The following is a 21,706-nucleotide window of genomic DNA, read 5'->3' on the forward strand; positions in this document are numbered from 1 at the left end:
GTAGTAGTAGGAAAGCAGTAGAGAGGGCAGTAGTAGTAGTAGGAAAGCAGTAGAGAGGGCAGTAGTAGGAAAGCAGTAGAGAGGGCAGTAGTAGGAGGGCAGTAGAGAGGGCAGTAGTAGGAAAGCAGTAGAGAGGGCAGTAGTAGGAAAGCAGTAGAAAGGGCAGAAATAGGAGGGCAGTAGAGAGGGCAGTAGTAGGAGGGCAGTAGAGAGGGCGTAGTAGGAGGGCAGTAGAGAGGGCGTAGTAGGAGGGCAGTAGAGAGGGCAGTAGTAGGAGGGCAGTAGAGAGGGCGTAGTAGGAGGGCAGGAGAGAGGACGTAGTAGGAGGGCAGGGGAGAGGGCAGTAGTAGGAGGGCAGTCATACTGTAGGAGGGCAGGAGAGAGGGCGTAGTAGGAGAGCAGGAGAGAGGACGTTGTAGGAGGGCAGTAGTACTGTAGGAGGGCAGTAGTAGTAGGGGGGCATGTACATAATCTTATTTCCCACACAAAACAAGCTTGTTTCAGGGACTCTGCTAGTAAACTATTTGGCCGATCACTGTCTGAACTTGGGACCGTTCAATCCTAATCCCCGAGCATCGCTTTGTGTAGCACTGTACAGAGCTCAGAGCCACCTGCTGATATCAGCAGTCTGTTCTTATCACCTTCTTGGCATATTTTGATATTTATTAATAAATCTGCTCTGGCCCTTTCTGATATTTAAATCTATTTTAATCTGATGCTTCATTCAGGAGATATGAGCTGTTGAAAATGTAGGTATCTGGGAGGTCCAAATGGAGGTGACCGCAAAGCCCAGTGCAGTCTGATGTTACCAGTGTTACTTCCAGAATAGAGCAGTGTTTTTCAACAGGGCTATTAGAGAGGGTTGGGGTTCCTTACAATGCATCTGATCTCAGACGCGCTATTAGAGAGGGTTGGGGTTCCTTACAATGCATCTGATCTCAGATGCGCTATTAGAGAGGGTTGGGGTTCCTTACAATGCATCTGATCTCAGACACGCTATTAGAGAGGGTTGGGGTTCCTTACAATGCATCTGATCTCAGACACGCTATTAGAGAGGGTTGGGGTTCCTTACAATGCATCTGATCTCAGATGCGCTATTAGAGAGGGTTGGGGTTCCTTACAATGCATCTGATCTCAGACGCGCTATTAGAGAGGGTTGGGGTTCCTTACAATGCATCTGATCTCAGACGCGCTATTAGAGAGGGTTGGGGTTCCTTACAATGCATATGATCTCAGACGTGCTATTAGAGAGGGTTGGGGTTCTTTACAATGCATCTGATCTCAGACGCACTATTAGAGAGGGTCGGGGTTCCTTACAATACATCTGATCTCAGACGCGCTATTAGAGAGGGTTGGGGTTCCTTACAATGCATCTGATCTCAGGCGCGCTATTAGAGAGGGTTGGGGTTCCTTACAATGCATCTGATCTCAGACACGCTATTAGGCACAGGACCCAGATAATAAGCCCAGGGCCCAGATAATAAGCCCAGGGCCCAGATAATAAGCCCAGGCCCCATTAATAAGCCCAGGACCCAGATAATAAGCCCAGGGCCCAGATAATAAGCCCAGGGCCCAGATAATAAGCCCAGGGCCCAGATAATAAGCCCAGGGCCCAGATAATAAGCCCAGGGCCCAGATAATAAGCCCAGGGCCCAGATAATAAGCCCAGGGCCCAGATAATAAGCCCAGGGCCCAGATAATAAGCCCAGGGCCCAGATAATAAGCCCAGGGCCCAGATAATAAGCCCAGGGCCCAGATAATAAGCCCAGGGCCCAGATGACAGGTACAGGACCCAGATGACAGGTACAGGACTGCGATAGGTGTAGGTGCACGTGTGATATAATCCCAGACCATATGCATATGCTACAGCGAGACCCAATCCTAGCAATGTACCTGCACGGCCAGGTAATCGTCCTCATCAGGCAGGATCCGATAGGTGTGCACGTGCTTCTGAAACCTGCGAGAGGAAAGACAATTAGAGTGTCAGCTCACGTGAACAGGCGGGAATGGGGTGTGTAACATCACACCGGTGCAGCCTGACTTGACTTCCCCTGGGCCGCAGTAAATAGATTTCCGTGTATAATTCTATGTATATTGTGCGCTAACAATGGACGCTGTGCTTTATCCATCACAGCGGGAGCCCCGGCCGCGGCTTGCCATTGAAGTGGTAGGATGCGTATGTACAGCACAGTGTACACCTCTAGCGCTGCGTAATGTCATTAGTGCAATATTCCTGCCTATTCTCTATATGCCTCCTCTGTCCTGCCTGATCGCATTAACCCTTGCAAAGCCCTACCGCTGGGACGCCCCCACTCCCTTATTCAAAGCTCAACGTAAAGCCACAGCCTCAAAGAATCAATGCAATAGTATTTCCACCCCAAAAATACCCCCACCTACAGTATACACCATGAAGAAGGGAGATACTGCAGAGGCACACAATAACACACCATGAAGAAGGGAGATACCGCAGAGACACACAATAACACACCATGAAGAAGGGAGATACTGCAGAGACACACAATAACACACCATGAAGAAGGGAGATACTGCAGAGACACGCAATAACACCCCATGAAGAAGGGAGATACCGCAGAGACACGCAATAACACACCATGAAGAAGAGAGGTACTGCAGAGAAACACAATAACACACCATGAAGAAGGGAGATACTGCAGAGACACGCAATAACACACCATGAAGAAGGGAGATACCGCAGAGACACGCAATAACACACCATGAAGAAGGGAGATACCGCAGAGACACGCAATAACACACCATGAAGAAGGGAGATACTGCAGAGAGACACAATAACACACCATGAAGAAGGGAGATACCGCAGAGACACGCAATAACACACCATGAAGAAGGGAGATACTGCAGAGAGACACAATAACACACCATGAAGAAGGGAGATACTGCAGAGACACACAATAACACACCATGAAGAAGGGAGATACTGCAGAGACACGCAATAACACAACATAAAGAAGGGAGATACCGCAGAGACACGCAATAACACACCATGAAGAAGGGTGATACTGCAGAGACACACAATAACACACCATGAAGAAGGGAGATACTGCAGAGACACGCAATAACACACCATGAAGAAGGGAGATACCGCAGAGACACGCAATAACACACCATGAAGAAGGGAGATACCGCAGAGACACGCAATAACACACCATGAAGAAGGGAGATACTGCAGAGAGACACAATAACACACCATGAAGAAGGGAGATACTGCAGAGACACACAATAACACACCATGAAGAAGGGAGATACTGCAGAGACACGCAATAACACAACATAAAGAAGGGAGATACCGCAGAGACACGCAATAACACACCATGAAGAAGTGTGATACTGCAGAGACACACAATAACACACCATGAAGAAGGGTGATACTGCAGAGACACATAATAACACACTATGAAGAAGGGTGATACTGCACGGATACACAATAACACACCATGAAGAAGGGAGATACTGCAGAGACACACAATAACACACCATGAACAAGAGAGGTACTGCACAGACACACTACACAACATGAAGAAGGGAGATACCGCACAGACACACAATAACACACCATGAAGAAGGGTGATACTGCAGAGACACACAATAACACACCATGAAGAAGGGAGATACTGCAGAGACACATAATAACACACCATGAAGAAGGGAGATACTGCAGAGACCCGCAATAACACACCATGAAGAAAGGAGATACTGCAGAGACACACAATAACACACCATGAAGAAGGGATATACTGCAGAGACACACAATAACACACCATGAAGAAGGGAGATACTGCAGAGACACACAATAACACACCATGAAGAAGGGAGATACTGCAGAGACACACAATAACACACCATGAAGAAGGGAGATACTGCAGAGACACACAATAACACACCATGAAGAAGGGAGATACTGCAGAGACACACAATAACACACCATGAAGAAGGGTGATACTGCAGAGACACACAATAAAACACCATGAAGAAGGGTGATACTGCACGGATACACAATAACACACCATGAAGAAGGGAGATACTGCAGAGACACACAATAACACACCATGAAGAAGGGAGATACTGCAGAGACACACAATAACACACCATGAAGAAGGGTGATACTGCACGGATACACAACACACCATGAAGAAGGGAGAAACCGCACAATAACACACCATGAAAAAGGGAGATACTGCACAGACACACAATAACACACCATGAAGAAGGGAGATACTGCAGAGACACACAATAACACACCATGAAGAAGGGAGATACTGCACAGACACACAATAACACACCATGAAGAAGGGCGATACTGCAGAGACACAAAATAACACACTATGAAGAAGGGTGATACCGCACGGATACACAATAACACACCATGAAGAAGGGAGATACTGCACAGACACACAATAACACACCATGAAGAAGGGAGATACTGCACAGACACACAATAACACACCATGAAGAAGGGCGATACTGCAGAGACACAAAATAACACACCATGAAGAAGGGTGATACCGCACGGATACACAATAACACACCATGAAGAAGGGAGATACCGCACAATAACACACCATGAACAAGAGAGGTACTGCACAGACACACAACACAACATGAAGAAGGGTGATACTGCACAGACACACAATAACACACCATGGAGAAGAGAGATACTGCACAGACACACAATAACACACCATGAAGAAGGGAGATACTGCAGAGACACACAATAACACACCATGAAGGGAGATACTGCAGAGACACACAATAACACACCATGAAGAAGGGAGATACTGCAGAGACACACAATAACACACCATGAAGAAGGGTGATACCGCACAGACACACAATAACACACCATGAAGAAGGGAGATACTGCACACACACACAATAACACACCATGAAGAAGGGCGATACCGCACAGACACACAATAACACACCATGAAGAAGGGAGATACAACACAGACACACAATAACACACCATGAAGAAGGGAGATACTGCAGAGACACACAATAACACACCATGAAGAAGGGAGATACTGCACAGACACACAATAAAACACCATGAAGAAGGGAGATACTGCAGAGACACACAATAACACACCATGAAGGAGGGAGATACTGCAGAGACACACAATAACACACCATGAAGGAGGGAGATACTGCAGAGACACACAATAACACACCATGAAGAAGGGTGATACCGCACAGACACACAATAACACACCATGAAGAAGGGAGATACTGCAGAGACACACAATAACACACCATGAAGAAGGGAGATACTGCAGAGACACGCAATAACACCCCATGAAGAAGGGAGATACTGCAGAGACCCGCAATAACACACCATGAAGAAGGGAGATACTGCAGAGACACGCAATAACACCCCATGAAGAAGGGAGATACTGCAGAGACCCACAATAACACCCCATGAAGAAGGGAGATACTGCACTCCAGTAGGACACTACTTCTCGCAGCCAAATACAAATCCACGTGTGAGCACATTCACACGTCTCAGATCTGGTCTGCAACCCTGCCTTTCCCCATCATCTTTTAGCATACAGTGTTTCCACTGCAGCCAGGGATTCTGGGTAATGACATGCAAATGAGCACTCGCCGTGTGTCACCTTTTGCTTGATGTCCATTGCAACATGGATCCCTATAAGCTTATACCTACAGTATGTGCTTATTTGCATGTCATTACCCAGAATCCCTGGCTGCAGCGGAAGCATTGTATGTTAAGGCCGCAATTACAGTACGTGCGCGCCCGCGACATCATGAGCCCTATGAGGCAGGCCGTAGAGCTCGCGTGTGCGCTCGCCGGAGCCGACCGTGCGCGCCATTCTCCAGCAGACTTTCAATTTTATGCTTACCCCACGACCAGCCAATGAGGGCAAACCGCTCACGTGACATCACGTGCCACGCCCCCACCACGCCTCCCCGCCGCGCAACCACTGTACACAGAAAATCGCCCAAGCGATAGGCGTGCGTGACGTCACGTGCTACGCACGCACGCACAAACTAACAATAAACAAATAAAGCGATAATGGTACCACATCACGGACCCGAGCACGGATTACAAGAGGGACGCCCGCACTGCGTGCCCGCACTGCCCGCGCGTTTCGTGATCCTGGTTTTTACGTTTGTGGTGATCGGGAATATTTTGGAATCCAGTATTGCTCGTCCTGAGGAAGAGCGGAGAACTCCCGGAAGCTTGTCTCATAATATCAATTGCTAGCCCAAATCAAAAAGGGATCACCTAATACTGAAGTACCGGCGCTCCCCGGCTATCCGCCGGAATCCGTTCCGCAAACCGCCGTCGGAGAGCAAAACGTCTCACTGCGGATCCAAATGTTAGTCCGCGCCGGTGAGCGTCGGATAGTCCGTTCCGCAAACCGCCGTCGGAAAGCAGAACGCCAGATTGCGGATCCAAATGTTAGTCCGCGACGGTGAGCGTCGGATAATCCGTTCGGCGGACGGCGTGATGACGCGTCGGATAATGCGTACGACGGATAACGGACTGACGGGCAGCGGGGACCCCCTGTACTCAGTTACTCTGCGCCACCCTAACAAAGCAGACACAAGCTTCTTGCACCCCAATTCTCATTCTAACAATAAGAACGTGATTACAGACGGATAGAAAGCCGCTGTGAATGCTACATTGTATATCTCCCCATGCACCGGGGTTTTATGTGTATTGATTTATTGGGTCTGAGCGATATCTTTACCACCATGGATTTCATTCAAATTCTACATTACCCAGAATCCCTGGCTGCAGTGGAAGCACTGTACGCTAAGACATAAAGGGGAAGGGCAGGGTTGCAGACCTGTTTGAGATGAGTGAATGTTCTTACAAGCGATATTTCTATTTACATTAACAACAGAAGTGAATTTAACCTCTGTGCTGCCAGAGGGGTGTTATGGGACAAAGAAGGGGTTGCACATTTATTAAGGTTTATTAAGGTTATGGTACAAAACATCGTATAGAAAACAGTCAAATAAAACCATAAACAGGAGCAGCGTGCCCAGAAATATTATTGTGTCGCCGGCTGGGACTGGCCGACCTGTCGCCGGCTGGGACTGGCCGAACTGTCGCGGGCTGGAACTGGCCGACCTGTCGCCTGCTGGGACTGGCTGACCCGCCGCGGGCTGGAACCGGCCGACCTGTCACAAGCTGGGACCGGCCGACCTGTCGCAAGCTGGGACCGGCCACCAACAGGGCCACCAACAGGTCAGGTTTTAGGATATCCCTGCTTCAGCACAGCTGGATCAAACAGTGGCTCAGTTATTGACTGAAGCACTGATTGAGCCACTTGTGCTGAAGCAGGGATATTCTTATAACCTGACCTGTTGGTGGCCCTTGAGGACTGGAGTTGGCCGCCCCAGCCTTAGATCTACGATTAACCTTACAGTATATGCAGACAGACTTTACACACAAGAGATAAGTTACATATGTATTCAAATAAACATGTATACCTGTCTGATTTGTGTAAGAAATCCCCTGCATTTACCCTGCTGAACATGCCACTGCCACTCGTTCACCAAGGTCCTTTTAAAGAGCAATCCAAGCGGCACCTTAATATCTGCCGCCTTTCATTACCTTTACTGAAAACTAATTACCAACTGTAGTGCCGACGAGTATCATAAACCAAACCTGGGGCAATCACCAACAACACCCAGGTACATGCGGGGTACATGCTGGGTACATGCCGGGTACATGCCGGGTACACGCTGCAACATTCCTGAAGACAGACTAATGGCCCATCGGATTAACACAAGAGGGGTCCCTGGCAGTCCCATTCAAACTGAGTCAAATGGCAGTCCCATTAGCTGTGTTAATCCGATGGGCCATTAGTCTCTGCAGAAATGTCACTGAAATGTTTGCAGCATGTACCCAGCATGTACCCGGCATGTACCCAGCATGTACCCGGCATGTACCCAGCATGTACCTGGATCTTCGATAGCCCCAGATTTTCCAAGGCAAGTTTAAGGCAAGTTTTTTAAGAAAGCAAGAATGCCAAAGACTGAGTCACCTATGCTGAAGCAGGGACTGATTGAGCCACCTGTGCTGAAGCTGAGATATCATGAAAACCTGACCTGCTGGGGGGGCTTGAGGACTGGAGTTGACCTCCCAAGCCCCCACCCCCCCCCCCCCCGAATACAGGACCTGCACGACCCCTCACTGTACCGTGCCTGACCAAGCACACCAGGGGGGGATAGTGTAGGGGAGATGATGGAAGCATTGATAAACCAGGCACTCTCACATCCCAAATGCAACCTTTGAACTTCACTATTATACAGAGGTGCACGTAGATGTGCTGTAGGTGGAAACAGGTGCTATAGATACACTGACACGTGCAAAGACGGGGATATCACGGGCGCATCGTGGGAAACAGATTGCTGGGGCTTTCTGTAAAGATATACAGGACAAGTGAGCTCTATGCGCACACAACTATGTTCATTTAATGCAACCATTTATTATTATTATAGCTCTGACTTTTCTTGTCTGTCTCTTATGTAACAAAAATAATTGTATTTCCTTGTAGTTCTCAAACGGACTGTCAGGTTTTGCAATGTCCTTTAAGTGGAGTATTACCTATATAATAAGTGGAGTATTACCTATATAATAAGTGGAGTATTACCTATATAATAAGTGGAGTATTACCTATATAATAAGTGGAGTATTACCTATATAATAAGTGGAGTATTACCTATATAATAAGCGGAGTATTACCTATATACAGGTAGTCCTCGTTATCCAACGTTTCAGTTTACAACGCATGGCATATCCAACGCTTTACAATGCAACCCTAAGGGCCGTTATCCGACGCCGGAATGCAGTATATCCGACGCCTGAATGCGTTATCCAACGCTCACCGCCACTGATTAACATGGGACTCACTTTACAACGGTTTCACTGTCCAACGCTACTTCCAGAACGGATTCCGTTGGATAACCGAGGACTGCCTGTAATAAGTGGAGTATTACCTATATAATAAGTGGAGTATTACCTATATAATAAGTGGAGTATTACCTATATAATAAGTGGAGTATTACCTATATAATAAGTGGAGTATTAGCTATATAATAAGTGGAGTACAGGCATACCCCGCTTTAAGTACACTCACTTTAAGTACACTCGCGAGTAAGTACATATCGCCCAATAGGCAAATGGCAGCTCACGCATGCGCCTTTCAGCACGTCCTGAACAGCAATACCGGCTCCCTACCTGTACCGAAGCTGTGCGCAAGCGGGGAGACTATAGAGCCTGTTACACGTGTTATTTACATCAGTTCTGCATGTATATGACGATTGCAGTACAGTACATGCATCGATAAGTGGGGAAAAGGTAGTGCTTCACTTTAAGTACATTTTCGCTTTACATACATGCTCCGGTCCCATTGCGTACGTTAATGCGGGGTATGCCTGTATTACCTATATAATAAGTGGAGTATTACCTATATAATAAGTGGAGGCCTGTATTTACTTTTAAAAAAATGATAATGATCCATACAGGACACAGCCATCCAATCATTTCCTGTATACATTCTCTCACCTCTTACTTGTCACAATTACATAGTGACAGTTACATAGTTACATAGTCACATAGTTATATAGTGACAGTTACATAGTTACATAGTCCCATAGTAGATGAGGTGGAAAAAGACATACGTCCATCAAGTTCAGCCTATTCTAAATTTAGACGACAGATACTTTATCCTATATCCGTACTTACAGTATATTGATCCAGAGGAAGGAAAACACAAACCCCAATGAAATATCATCTAGTGATATCACATAAGGGGAAAAATAAATTCCTTCCTGACTCCAAGAATTGGCAATCGGATTAATCCCTGGATCAACATCCTTCCCATGTATACTTATTTGGTATATCCCTGTATACCTTTCCTTTCTAAAAAGATGTCCTACCTGGTTTTGAACAAATCTATTGTATCTGCCATCACAGTCTCCGTGGGTAATGAATTCCACAGTGTAACTGCCCTTACTGTAAAGAACCCTTTCCTTTGTTGCTGGTGAAATCTCCTTTCCTCCAGCCTTAAGGGGTGACCCTGTGTCCTTTGTACTGCCCTTGGGATGAATAGTTAGTTTGAAAGCTCCTTGTACTGTCCCGAATATATTTGTATATAGTTATCATATCCCCTCTTAGACGCCTCTTTTCTAATACAAACAAATCTAATTTAGCTAGCCTTTCCTCATAAATCAAATTATCCATCCCCTTTATTAATTTGGTGGCTCTTCTCCGCACTCTCTCTAGTTCCATAATTTATTTTCTAATGTGTGGTGCCCAAAAATTGAACTCTATATTCAAGGTGTGGTTTTACTAATGCTTTATAAAGGGGCATAATTATGTTTACTTCCCTTCCATCCATTGCCCGTTTGATGCAAGATAAGATCTTGTTTGCCTTTGCAGCTACTGCATGACTTCTGGCACTATTGCTTAGCCTGCTGTCTACAAGCACTCCTAAATCCTTCTCCATCAAGGATTCCCCCAATTTATCCCCATTTAATGTGTAAGTCGACAATTTATTCTTGCATCCCAAATGCATAACCATTCCTTTATCTGAATTAAACCTCATCTGCCATTTACCTGCCCACGTTTCCAATCTCTCTAAGTCCTTCTGGAGAGAAATTACATCCTGCTCTGATTTTACTACCTTACATAATTTAGTATCCTCAGCAAAAATGGAGATTTTGCTCTCAATGCCAACCTCAAGGTCATTAATAAGCAACCTCAAGGTCATTAATAAACAAGTTAAAAAGCAAGGGTCCCAGTACCGATCCCTGAGGTACTCCACTCACCACTTTAGCCCAACCTGAAAAAGTTCTATTGATGACAACCCTCTGTTGTCTGTCCTTCAGCCAGCTTTCAATCCAGGTACAAATATTTTTACTGAGTCAAATTTGCTTAATTTTGTACACTAACCCAGGGGTGCGCAAAGTGGGGGGTGCACAGCACTTACAGAGGCTCCGTGCTCTTCCCCAAAGCATTTAAATGAAATGCCTGACCTCTTGGTACAAGCACACGAAGCAACGTCTTAGAACCAGAATACGGAGATGGACAGAATGATGTTCGGCGGAGAAACCTTTCATTTCACAGAGTTGTCGCCTAGCACCCCAACAGTCAAAGGGTTTAATAGGGGAGCTGATCTGATGGGAAGGCGAGATAAACCTTAACCCTTGAGTTACCTTCAAGACATCATGAGAGCCAGCACTGCATCTTATGACGTTCAGAGAACGTCAAGCTATTAATGCTAATTTTCCAGGGCGACAATCACAAACAAATATTGTAAAAATTAAAAATAAACGAAAAGTACAATAGAGAAAAACAAAAAGGAACAGTATCATACGAGAGCTATTCATTTAATTAGAAATAGACAATTATATACATAGCTTTTCCCAAAAAAGTACAAAGTAGATTTGAATTAAAAAAAATATATATATTTTTTTAATTTCCTCTACAAATATATAAAATAAATATTTGTATTGTAAAATAACTCTTTATTATTACACAGCCACTCTTAGAAGTGGGTTAAACGGAAGTAGATAAGTGAAGGACCAGTCATAACCACACTCCGCGGTCTCCTGCAGCATCCCCATGGCCGTCACGTGCCATTCTATATATGATGGAGGATATAGCTGTGCTGGCACAGTGCTGTGAGCAGGAGCTATGGGACGATGGATAACACTGAAAGTGGCCTGTGATAAGGGAGCAGCAGCTGCAGAGGAAGGTATACAGAGACCGGCCTGTTTGGATAGATCAGTGATGTTTACTGTACGAGATCAAAGCTTTTTTACTAGAGTCACAAATAAAAGGGACAGACGCTCGTAGGATGAAAGGGAACTGTTTAAAGAGGCAGTCGGCACGGCCCTTTAAAAAAAATGATTTCAATGTTTTAATATATGATTACTTTTATTGAAAACGAATGACCTAAGCTGCCGATTGATTCATTCTCCTGTGATCGATCAGCAAAGATCCTGCTTCCCAGGGTTCACTAAATGGCTGCTTTCAGTTTCAATCAATCCTTCAGTAAGGTGTAACTTAGCAGCTACAATGTATCCTTATATTACTAAGGTAACATTATCTACTGTTACAATTTGCAGCTCAAACTGCTGGGAATGTTGGCAACAAATTATAGCAAGCAGGAAAGTGTTACAAATATCTTGAACTGCTGGCACTGCTAAATTCAGGAAGTGCTGTGCACTAAATAGCTCCAATAGGCACCACCCCTGTGTCACTGTAATTGGACACATAGCCTGATGACACTTTCCTCACTGAATACTACACAGCACATGGGTGTGGGGAAAAAGCCCCATGATTACTCCTGGCAAACCTGCCCTTACCAGGGATTATTGCACAGGAGGAGAAAGAACTATAACCCCAAAACTACACAGGGTTACACTTGCATGCAATGCCTTGTATATAATGTATACCCTGTTCACTTATGTAACTATGTATTTGTAACCATGTATTATTTGCCATCATAACTCTATGCCCAGGACAAACTTGAAAACGAGAGGTAGCTCTCAATGTATTACTTCCTGGTAAAACATTTGATAAAAAATAAATAAATAATAATTTGCATGCTGTTTCCCAGAATCCCTTTCTGCAGTGGAAGCACTGTATGCTAGGCGATAATGGTGAAAAGCAGGGTTGCAGACCTGTCTAAGGCTGCGGCCACGCTGGCGCTGAATGCGCTCATACTTGAGAGCGGTGACATCACCAACTCTCCAAGCATGAGCGCTGACTGTCCTGCATAATTGTGCAAGCGCGAGCGGGGCGGGCATGGATCGGGTTTATTTCTGTGTGTAATGTGTGTGCTTGTGTGTGTGTGTGTGTGGCTGTGGCTGTGTGTGTCTGTGTGTGTGGCTGTGTTTTGTGTGCATTGACTGCTGCTGAGCGCGCTTCATAGTCAATTTTCTATGTCTCCCCAAGTGCCGAGCTTGGGAGAGCGTACGTGCCCGCGCGGATTCACATTCACTGAAGTAAACGCGCCAAGCGAAGGCTGCGCCTAAGCTTAAGGCTGCATCCCCGCTGGCGCTCAGCGCTTGACGCGTTCTCTTCTGTGAGTGTGAATCAGCCTGCACGCATGCTCGTGAACGTACGCTCTCCCAAGCTCGGCGCTTGGGGAGACAAAAAAAATTGAGATTGACGCGCGCTCTGCTGAGTTAAATACACACACACAGAAACACACACAAATAGCCCCGATCCATGCCCCCCACTCCCCTTTGCAAAATACGGCAGGCCCCTCTGCGCTCATGCTTTGAGAGTTGGTGACGTCACCGCTCTCAAGCATGAGCGCGGTCAGCGCCAGCGGGGACGCAGCCTAAGACATGTGAATGTGAATATATATATATATATATACTCAAAAGCTGTGAAATGCAGCAAGCATAAGCTTACAGAGGACCATGTTATATGGTTTTGAAGCAAAAGTTGGCACTGTGTGCTCATTTGCATGTCATTTCCCAGAATCCCTTGCGGCAGTGGAAGCACTGTGTTCTGGGTGATAATGGTGAAAGGCGGGGTTGCAGACCTGTCTGAAACATGCAAATGAGCATACAGGAATATTTTCCTTTGCTATATGCTTTACTGTGGAGGGGTTTGTGCAGGTCTGCAACCCTGTCTTTCCCCATTGTCACCCAGCATACAGCGCTTCCACTGCAGCAAGGGATTCTGGGAAATGACATGCAAATGAGCACTCAATGCCACCTTTTGTCTCAAGCTCGTATCACACAAGCCAATCCTCAAGCCACTGCATGCTGTTTTAAACACAGCTTTTAAATATGTATCTGTGTGTGCGTGTGTGTGCGTGTGTGTGCGTGTGTGTGTGTATATCTTGCTTAGGAGCTGATACTGCAGCTGTGCTGAGTGGTATGTACAAGAACCAAACCCCGCACGCCTACGCACATTCAGAGTGAGGACCTGTGCTGCCCCAGGCCCCGGGACTGACCTCTCCCTGCAGCTGCTCACTCAGAACACAAGCGCTGCAGGAAGTGGCGAGCGCCGACTGCCACATACAGAGCAAGACTCTCCAGCGCTCACAGCACAGGGGGGCCCAGCTAATAACTCACTCAAACATTTTCCCTTCAACCTTTGCTTTCAATTGGTGATCAGCAGCATAGGTAGCCATAACGGATAATGATAGTAGGTCCCCAAACCCCTGCAGTGCCAGAGAGGCCAGCACCCCACCGCAGGGGCTCCGAGATGGCAACCATTACATGTGAGGCGCTGACGAAAGCAGTACCAACCCTACAATAATAATCATTTTATATTCGGTCCAAGGAAGTAACACAGGGCAGGCCAACTCCAGTCCTCGAGGGCCACCAACAGGTCAGGTTTTCAGGCTATCCCTGCTTCAGCACAGGTGGCTCAATCAGTCCCTGTCTCAGCACAGGTGGCTGTGGCCAGTCCTGATGTAACATCTCCTAAGGTCGCCCTGAAAGGCTGCATCCAGGGTCAGCGCGCTTATGCGCTGACCCGTGCGGAGGCCCGCTGAGGCTCAGGGAAAGCGGGTGCTTTCCCTGGTCTTAGACCGCGCGACGTCCGGGGGCGTGTCGGGGGGTGGGCCAGTGACGTCACGGAGCTGGTTCACCCTCACGTGACCGGCCCTGCGCTCAGGCGAGCGCTTGCGGAAGCGTAGGCGAGCCCCTACTAAAGCCGCTCTCATTGCGGCTGTAGGGGCTCAGTGCCGAGCGGAAGTGCACCTCAGCGCGCCTCCGCCCGCAAGCACCATCCATGGACGCGGCCTTAGGCTGGTTCTATAGTGCGGGCGCGTGCTACGACGCGCGCGCGGCAGTTTTAGTTGGCTGAGGATAGCCAGCCATTCTATAATAGGGCCACGCGCGCGCACGGCAGGGAGCAGACCGACGAGGGAGAAGATGAGGAAATTAATGATTTCGCGCCGCTACCGGCGCTGTAATGTATGTTTGTGTATGTATGTATGAGATTCATAGGTACATACAACCAACAGTGGAATCAGGTGCGGGAAATCCTCCAAAAACACTGGCCTATTTTGATGATCGATTCGGATTTGAAAGAGAAATTGGGCCCCAAAGTGGAACTTACCAGCAGAAGATCACCAAATTTGAGAGACAAATTGGTTCACAGCCACTACACTATACCCAGCTCTACAACTTTTTTGTCTACATTTGACAAAAAGGGTTTTTTTAAGTGTGGTGGCTGTTCAGCCTGCAAATTTGTGAAACAAACATCCACCTTCAAGGATAGCAAAGGGAACAATGAATTCAATATCAAACAATTCCTGAATTGTAAATCAAAGGGAGTCATTTACTGCCTAATGTGTCCCTGTAATAAAACATACGTTGGTATGACTACCAGGGAAGTACGCTTCAGGATCATGGAGCATAGTAGAAACATTAAAAATGCAAAGAAGGATCTAGATTCATTTAAAAAGATTACTATGGTTGCAAAACACTTTTTGCATGAACATGAATCTAACAACTCACTACTATCTGCATTCGCAATAGAGCGGGTCACCCTGGGGATACGGGGGGGTGACCTTGAGAGAACTCTGCTGCAACACGAATGCAGATGGATTGTGACATTGGGATCAATGATCCCGAGTGGTCTTAATGACTACTTGGGTTTTTCAATGTTCCTATGATATTACTCCGGTTTATGATTTACTGTTTTTGCATTACTGTATGTGATAATATTACCTTGTTTCTGTGGTTATAGGTGTTACTGCAGCGGTTATATGGGAATCTGGTAGTGACAGTTGTATTCTGAATATATATCTTTTTTCTAATTTTAATGGGGTTTTCTGGTTTATGGGAATTAGGTTGTTATTGTTTTTTAGGCTTAATTTATTAACAATAATGTCAGTCTTTCCCTTCACTCAGCCCTCCTTTTTAGTCATATAATCAGATATTTCTGTTTAAACACATTTTGTTTTGGTGTCTCCTAGTTGCAGTGCCAGTGATCACTCAAAATGGGAAATAACATGTTTTGGTTGTGATGTTCTAACGTCTTTATCTTTTCTCCTACAATCATAGATCAGCATATATTCTATCCTTCTGCTGGTTATAAGGAGTAGCTGATTGGAACACTTCATTCTGTTTTGATGTGGTACCCCCTTCCGTCAATGTAGACAAACGAATCCACGAATATACTAGCTGTTCATATTGGATATTTCTAAAAAGATGGACTTTCGCCTTACTGATGCATCCATTTTTGCCTTCATCTGACCCTTAGCAGGACAAGATTCTAAAGACACTATAAGCAATGAGAGATGCTGCTACTATTATCAAGCGGGTCTTTTGGCCGCTGTAATTACAGTGTGCAAATCATATTATGAGCTGTCTGGGTTTTGGATCCAGCTGTTGCATTTGCACAAAGCTTTGAATTTGCCAAAAATGTTTAAACCTGTATGATTATACCCTTATAAAGGGCAGTGTCAACTTTCCCTGTAACACATGGAATGCAACTGCATGTATGTAAATATCTGCAGCTTACTTCCAGGCGTATGCCTCGAATTTCAGGGCAAAAACGGGACTATGCCCATAATAAAGATGGCGGCCGTTGGAGTAATGATGCAGATGCGCATGTACCATACTATCAACCACTAAAGTATCTGCGCATGTGCGAGCCGCGCTCTTCTCGCGAGACTGTGACGTCATTATGGGCAAAATAAAGCCACAGCCCACAAACAAGATGGCGGGCGCAACCATTATATGTCCACTGTGCATGTGCAATGCACGGTTTGAAGTCTCGCGGGATTATATGCGGCTGCTGAGTGCTGTAATAATACCGGGGAATTAGAATTGATGAGGCAAGTGAATACATCTGTAATCAACTGTTTTTTGGCGCGAATTTTGAGTTAATCTCCTGCCTATTTAAACGCTCTTGAGACATAGCCTTAGCACCACTCGTGAGGAAGCCTTTGCGGGCGAAACGCGTTAGTGGGCTAATTTTAATTTTTGCTGCTGCTGACCCTGCCTGCCTATGTTCTATTTTGAACCTTCATCTATGTCCTATATCCTTGGACATTAATAGTGGACTTTGCTGTGCTGTTTGATGGTTGCAGTACTTCAGTTTTCCAGGAGCTGAGTATCTCAGATTATTTACCTCTCATTTGTTTCCCCATCTTATTTGTATTTTTATGTATTTGGGTTACTAAATGAAGTTTTGTATATGTATGCTTTTTTATTAATCTCATCTGTACTGCAACTAGCTTATTATAGTGTTTTTTTAACACTTCAACTGTCATCAATTCAGCACCATGGTTTTCTTTGATTGTATGCTTTTGTTAGTTTGTATCTTTGACCTTTTTGTATGATGTCCTTCAGTTAGCAATATTCCTTGGGACCGGCCGGTCTGATTTATTTCACTGCAGGAAATTACTTTTTCCTTCAGTGAGTTAGGTCTATTCTTTGGGGCATCAACTCTTCTTTTATTTTTATTGGGTTTTGTATATATTAACTTTTGTTATTTTCTTTTGTCCACTAATCTATTATAGTCAGGCGGGTTCATTGGTCAGCTGTTTGTTTTTCTGTTATCTTTTGAATTTAATTAAAGTACCCTTTATATTTTTGCAATTATTTGTCTGAGTGCTATTTCAGAGGTATCTTTTTCTTTTGTGTTTCCATATTTAACTTTTCCTCAAGCACCACCTACAGTTTATTTTTTCTATCTGTTATAATTATTTCAGGTATATTTTTCCTGATTTAAGTAGGTTATTTAGACTTTGCATTAATTTTTTGGAAGTGATGCGGTATTCATTTTTGTGTCTTTGGTATGTATGTATGTGTGTGTGTGTGTGTGTGTGTGTACGTACGTGTCAAAGTTAAATAAATAAAAATTATTTTTATTACATTTTTTTTTATTTTAAGAATATTATTTAATACATAACTCACAATCTCTACACACGCACGCACACGCGCACACGCGCACACACACACACACACACACACACACACACACACACACACACACACACACACACACACACACACACACAGTATAGAACGGCCCTTACATGTTCAATTTACTACAGATTACCAACACAAAGTGTATTTGGGGATTTATCTTTATGTACTTCTACTGTATATACACACACACACACACAACAGAAGTGGTGTTAAGTGCCCTCTCTTAGTCATTAATCTCCATGAACTAGTTGACGGCTGTGAGATTTTAACGCTGGCAGAAATAGCGGGATAAGGAAAAAGGGAGAACTGAGAGCACAGCAAAAAGCGTGGAACTTTTATTTTTATTTTTTTAAGAGGCTTAGAGGTTTCTCTTTTTAAACTAGGCCTGTTTCAGTAAAGTTTTTGTTATTTTTTCTCTTGGCCTCCAGTCCCACGCTTTTTGCTGTGCTCTCAGTCCCACGCTTTTTGCTGTGCTCTCAGTCCCACGCTTTTTGCTGTGCTCTCAGTTCCACGCTTTTTGCTGTGCTCTCAGTCCCACGCTTTTTGCTGTGCTCTCAGTTCCACGCTTTTTGCTGTGCTCTCAGTCCCACGCTTTTTGCTGTGCTCTCAGTTCCACGCTTTTTGCTGTGCTCTCAGTTCCACGCTTTTTGCTGTGCTCTCAGTTCCACGCTTTTTGCTGTGCTCTCAGTCCCACGCTTTTTGCTGTGCTCTCAGTCCCACGCTTTTTGCTGTGCTCTCAGTTCCACGCTTTTTGCTGTGCTCTCAGTCCCACGCTTTTTGCTGTGCTCTCAGTCCCACGCTTTTTGCTGTGCTCTCAGTTTTCCCTTTTTCCTTATCCTGCACTTACCTGTGGATGCACGCTGCTGCTGTGCTGCTGCTGCTGCTGTGCTGCTGCTGCTGCTGCTGCTGCTGCTGCTGCTGTATGTATTTCATTCACCAGCGGTTGATTTTGTGAGTACCCCAATCATTGAACTGTATGCTGCGTTATTGTCCGTCACTAGGGGATTTGGTCTGGCATTGCGGGGGTCTGCTGGTTCCCGTCGGGGGGACCTCATGATCGCCGTGGTCAGCTTTTCCCTATACCTATGTGATTGCTTATGGGCTTCATTCGCTACAGCTACAGCTTTCCGCTTTATACTCAGGACTCGGGTACATCAAGGGTTAATGTAGATGCCTCCGCGTGTCTACTGGGCTAGTAGCGCCTCACACTGAGGTTCATTCCGCTCATTGCTACAGAAATAGCTGGAGGCTGTGAAAGGTGCTCAGCTGGCTGTAAATGATTAAAGAAACAAACATTACAAATGCTAGAGAAGGCGTTACGTGGCAAAGTACTTTCACTTTACTACAACGGTATCGCATCCTGTCTATTGCATGTCAAATCGAAACGTGAAGCTTTACTGGCATGACAGAAAAACATGTCAGGATTGCCAAAGCATGAATAACAGGAGGTATGGTATAATGGTTACACAGCACATGAATAACAGGGGGTAGGGTATAATGGTTACACAGTACATGAATAACAGGGGGTAGGGTATAATGATTACACAATACATGAGTAACAGGGGGTAGGATATAATGATTACACAGTACATGAATAACAGGGGTAGGGTATAATGGTTACACAGTACATGAATAACAGGGGGTAGGGTATAATGGTTACACAGTACATGAATAACGGGGGTAGGGTATAATGGTTACACAGTACATGAATAACAGGGGGTAGGGTATAATGGTTACACAGTACATGAATAACAGGGGGTAGGGTATAATGATTACACAATACATGAGTAACAGGGGGTAGGATATAATGATTACACAGTACATGAATAACAGGGGTAGGGTATAATGGTTACACAGTACATGAATAACGGGGGTAGGGTATAATGGTTACACAGTACATGAATAACAGGGGGTAGGGTATAATGGTTACACAGTACATGAATAACAGGGGGTATGGTATAATGGTTACACAGTACATGAATAACAGGGAGTAGGGTATAATGGTTACACAGTACATGAATAACAGGGGGTTGGGTATAATGGTTACAGAGTGCATGAATAACAGGGAGTAGGGTATAATGGTTACACAGTACATGAATAATAGGAGGTAGGGTATAATGAGTGCACAGTACACGGGTAACCATTACATACAGGGATGTTGGGGTTAGTGGGCGTCTGTCAGCATGGGACAGGTGCTGATATAGTGTGTAGCCAGTTCTGCTGGGGTTTCATCTTCTCCCAGGAGGATCGCAATTTTTTGGTTCTCTTCTATATTATTAAAGTTCTGGATAAGAGCTTCGAGTTTCTCCAGGTGGGCAATCCTCACTTCAGAGTATTGTGTGCAGCACAGCAGGAAGTGTGTTTCATCTTCTACCTCTCCTAGCTCACATCGCTGGCACAGTCTCGTCTCCCGGGGCTTCCAGTTCTGTCTGTCTCTGCCTGTCTCTCACACACCTCTCCTAGCTCACATCGCTGGCACAGTCTCATCTCCCGGGGCTTCCAGTTCTGTCTGTGTCTGCCTGTTTCTATTTCCAGGCTGTGAGCGCTTATTCTGTACTGACCCAGGGTCTGTCTCTCCTTTGGGTCTTTTACCTTCAGAAGGTAGGGTTCTGGAGTGTAATCTCTCTGTAGGCTGTTGTAGATCTCCAGATTCTTTGAGCGCTGGATATCATTTTCCCACAAAGTAACATACTGCCCCTTAATTCGCTAGCGATTGAGTTGATTTGTTTTTTCGGCAGGTTGTTGATCTGTGTGGGGTTTAGTTCTGGGAGTGAGAGGACAAGTTGTTTGATGGCACAGGGTTTAGTGAGGAGGCCCCGGCTTTTCATTGCTCTGTGGCAGTAAGACTGTGGGTGGCTGTTGTTTAGATGGGCCCAGAATGTCAGTGCTCTCTTCTGTACAGTGAGCAGTAGAGGAGAGCGGCCCAGCTCAGCCCGGCACGCATTGTTTGATGTACTCCTGTGTACTTGGAGAAGGTGTTTGCAGAATTCCAGATGCAGTATTTCGGTTTGGCTCTATCAGGAAGGTGAGGATTCTGCTGTAGAACATTTTCCCCAGGGTGCTGCTGACACAGATGCCTCTGAAATTAGATGGGTCCAGCCTGTCTCCTTTCTTGTGAATAAGGGTTATCAGTCCTTCGTTCCCCAGTTCAGGGAAGTGGCCAGTAGTGAGGACCAGGTTGACCATTTTCAGTAGAGCTTCTTGTATAGATGTGTTGCTATACTTCAGCATCTCATGTAGAATGCCATCTGGTCCACGAGCTTTCTTGGTTTTGACTAGTTTTATTTATTTTTTTATTTCCTGGATTGTGATTGGTATGTCCAGTGGGTTTTGGTTATCTTTTATAATGTTCTCCAGTGTTTGTTTGGTGAGGATTTGTTTTTGTTCTTGAGTCAGGTTTTCTTCTGGGATTTCTTGGTAAAGGTCCTCAAAGTAGTTTTTCCAGATGTTGCCATTCTGAATGGCCAGGTGTCTGTTATTCTGCTTTGTATCCAGATGTTTCCAGGTTTGCCAGAAAGTATTTTCATCCAATGCTCACATCGCTGGCACTGTCTCATTTCCCGGGGCTTCCATTTCTGCCTGTGTCTGTCTGTGTCTGCTACAGATCCTCATAGGTGGCAAAACATCCCAAAGTAGTGCCCCACAATGCTTTGCATTACGCTTTGCAAGGTGGGCCATGACTTCAGGAAGCAAAGCAGTGATTGACAGCTCTCACCAACACACTTCCTTTGCAGCCATGGGGCAAATTTTGCACATGGACGAATGGCGACAG

The 21,706-nt window shown here is 45.4% G+C and overlaps 1 protein-coding gene across 1 annotated transcript in view; it reads right to left on the bottom strand.

Annotated features, from left to right (window-relative positions):
- INPPL1 (inositol polyphosphate phosphatase like 1) overlaps positions 1 to 21,706 on the bottom strand; it is a 163,130-nt gene that overhangs the window by 104,207 nt on the left and 37,217 nt on the right. Inside the window, exon 2 of the mRNA XM_075592799.1 lies at positions 1,894 to 1,957. Coding sequence (XP_075448914.1) covers positions 1,894 to 1,957 — 64 coding nt within the window. The remainder of the gene's footprint in view (positions 1 to 1,893; positions 1,958 to 21,706) is intronic.

The sequence above is a fragment of the Ascaphus truei genome, chromosome 3 (genome assembly GCF_040206685.1).
Source record: "Ascaphus truei isolate aAscTru1 chromosome 3, aAscTru1.hap1, whole genome shotgun sequence".
In the NCBI taxonomy this organism is placed as follows: domain Eukaryota; kingdom Metazoa; phylum Chordata; class Amphibia; order Anura; family Ascaphidae; genus Ascaphus; species Ascaphus truei.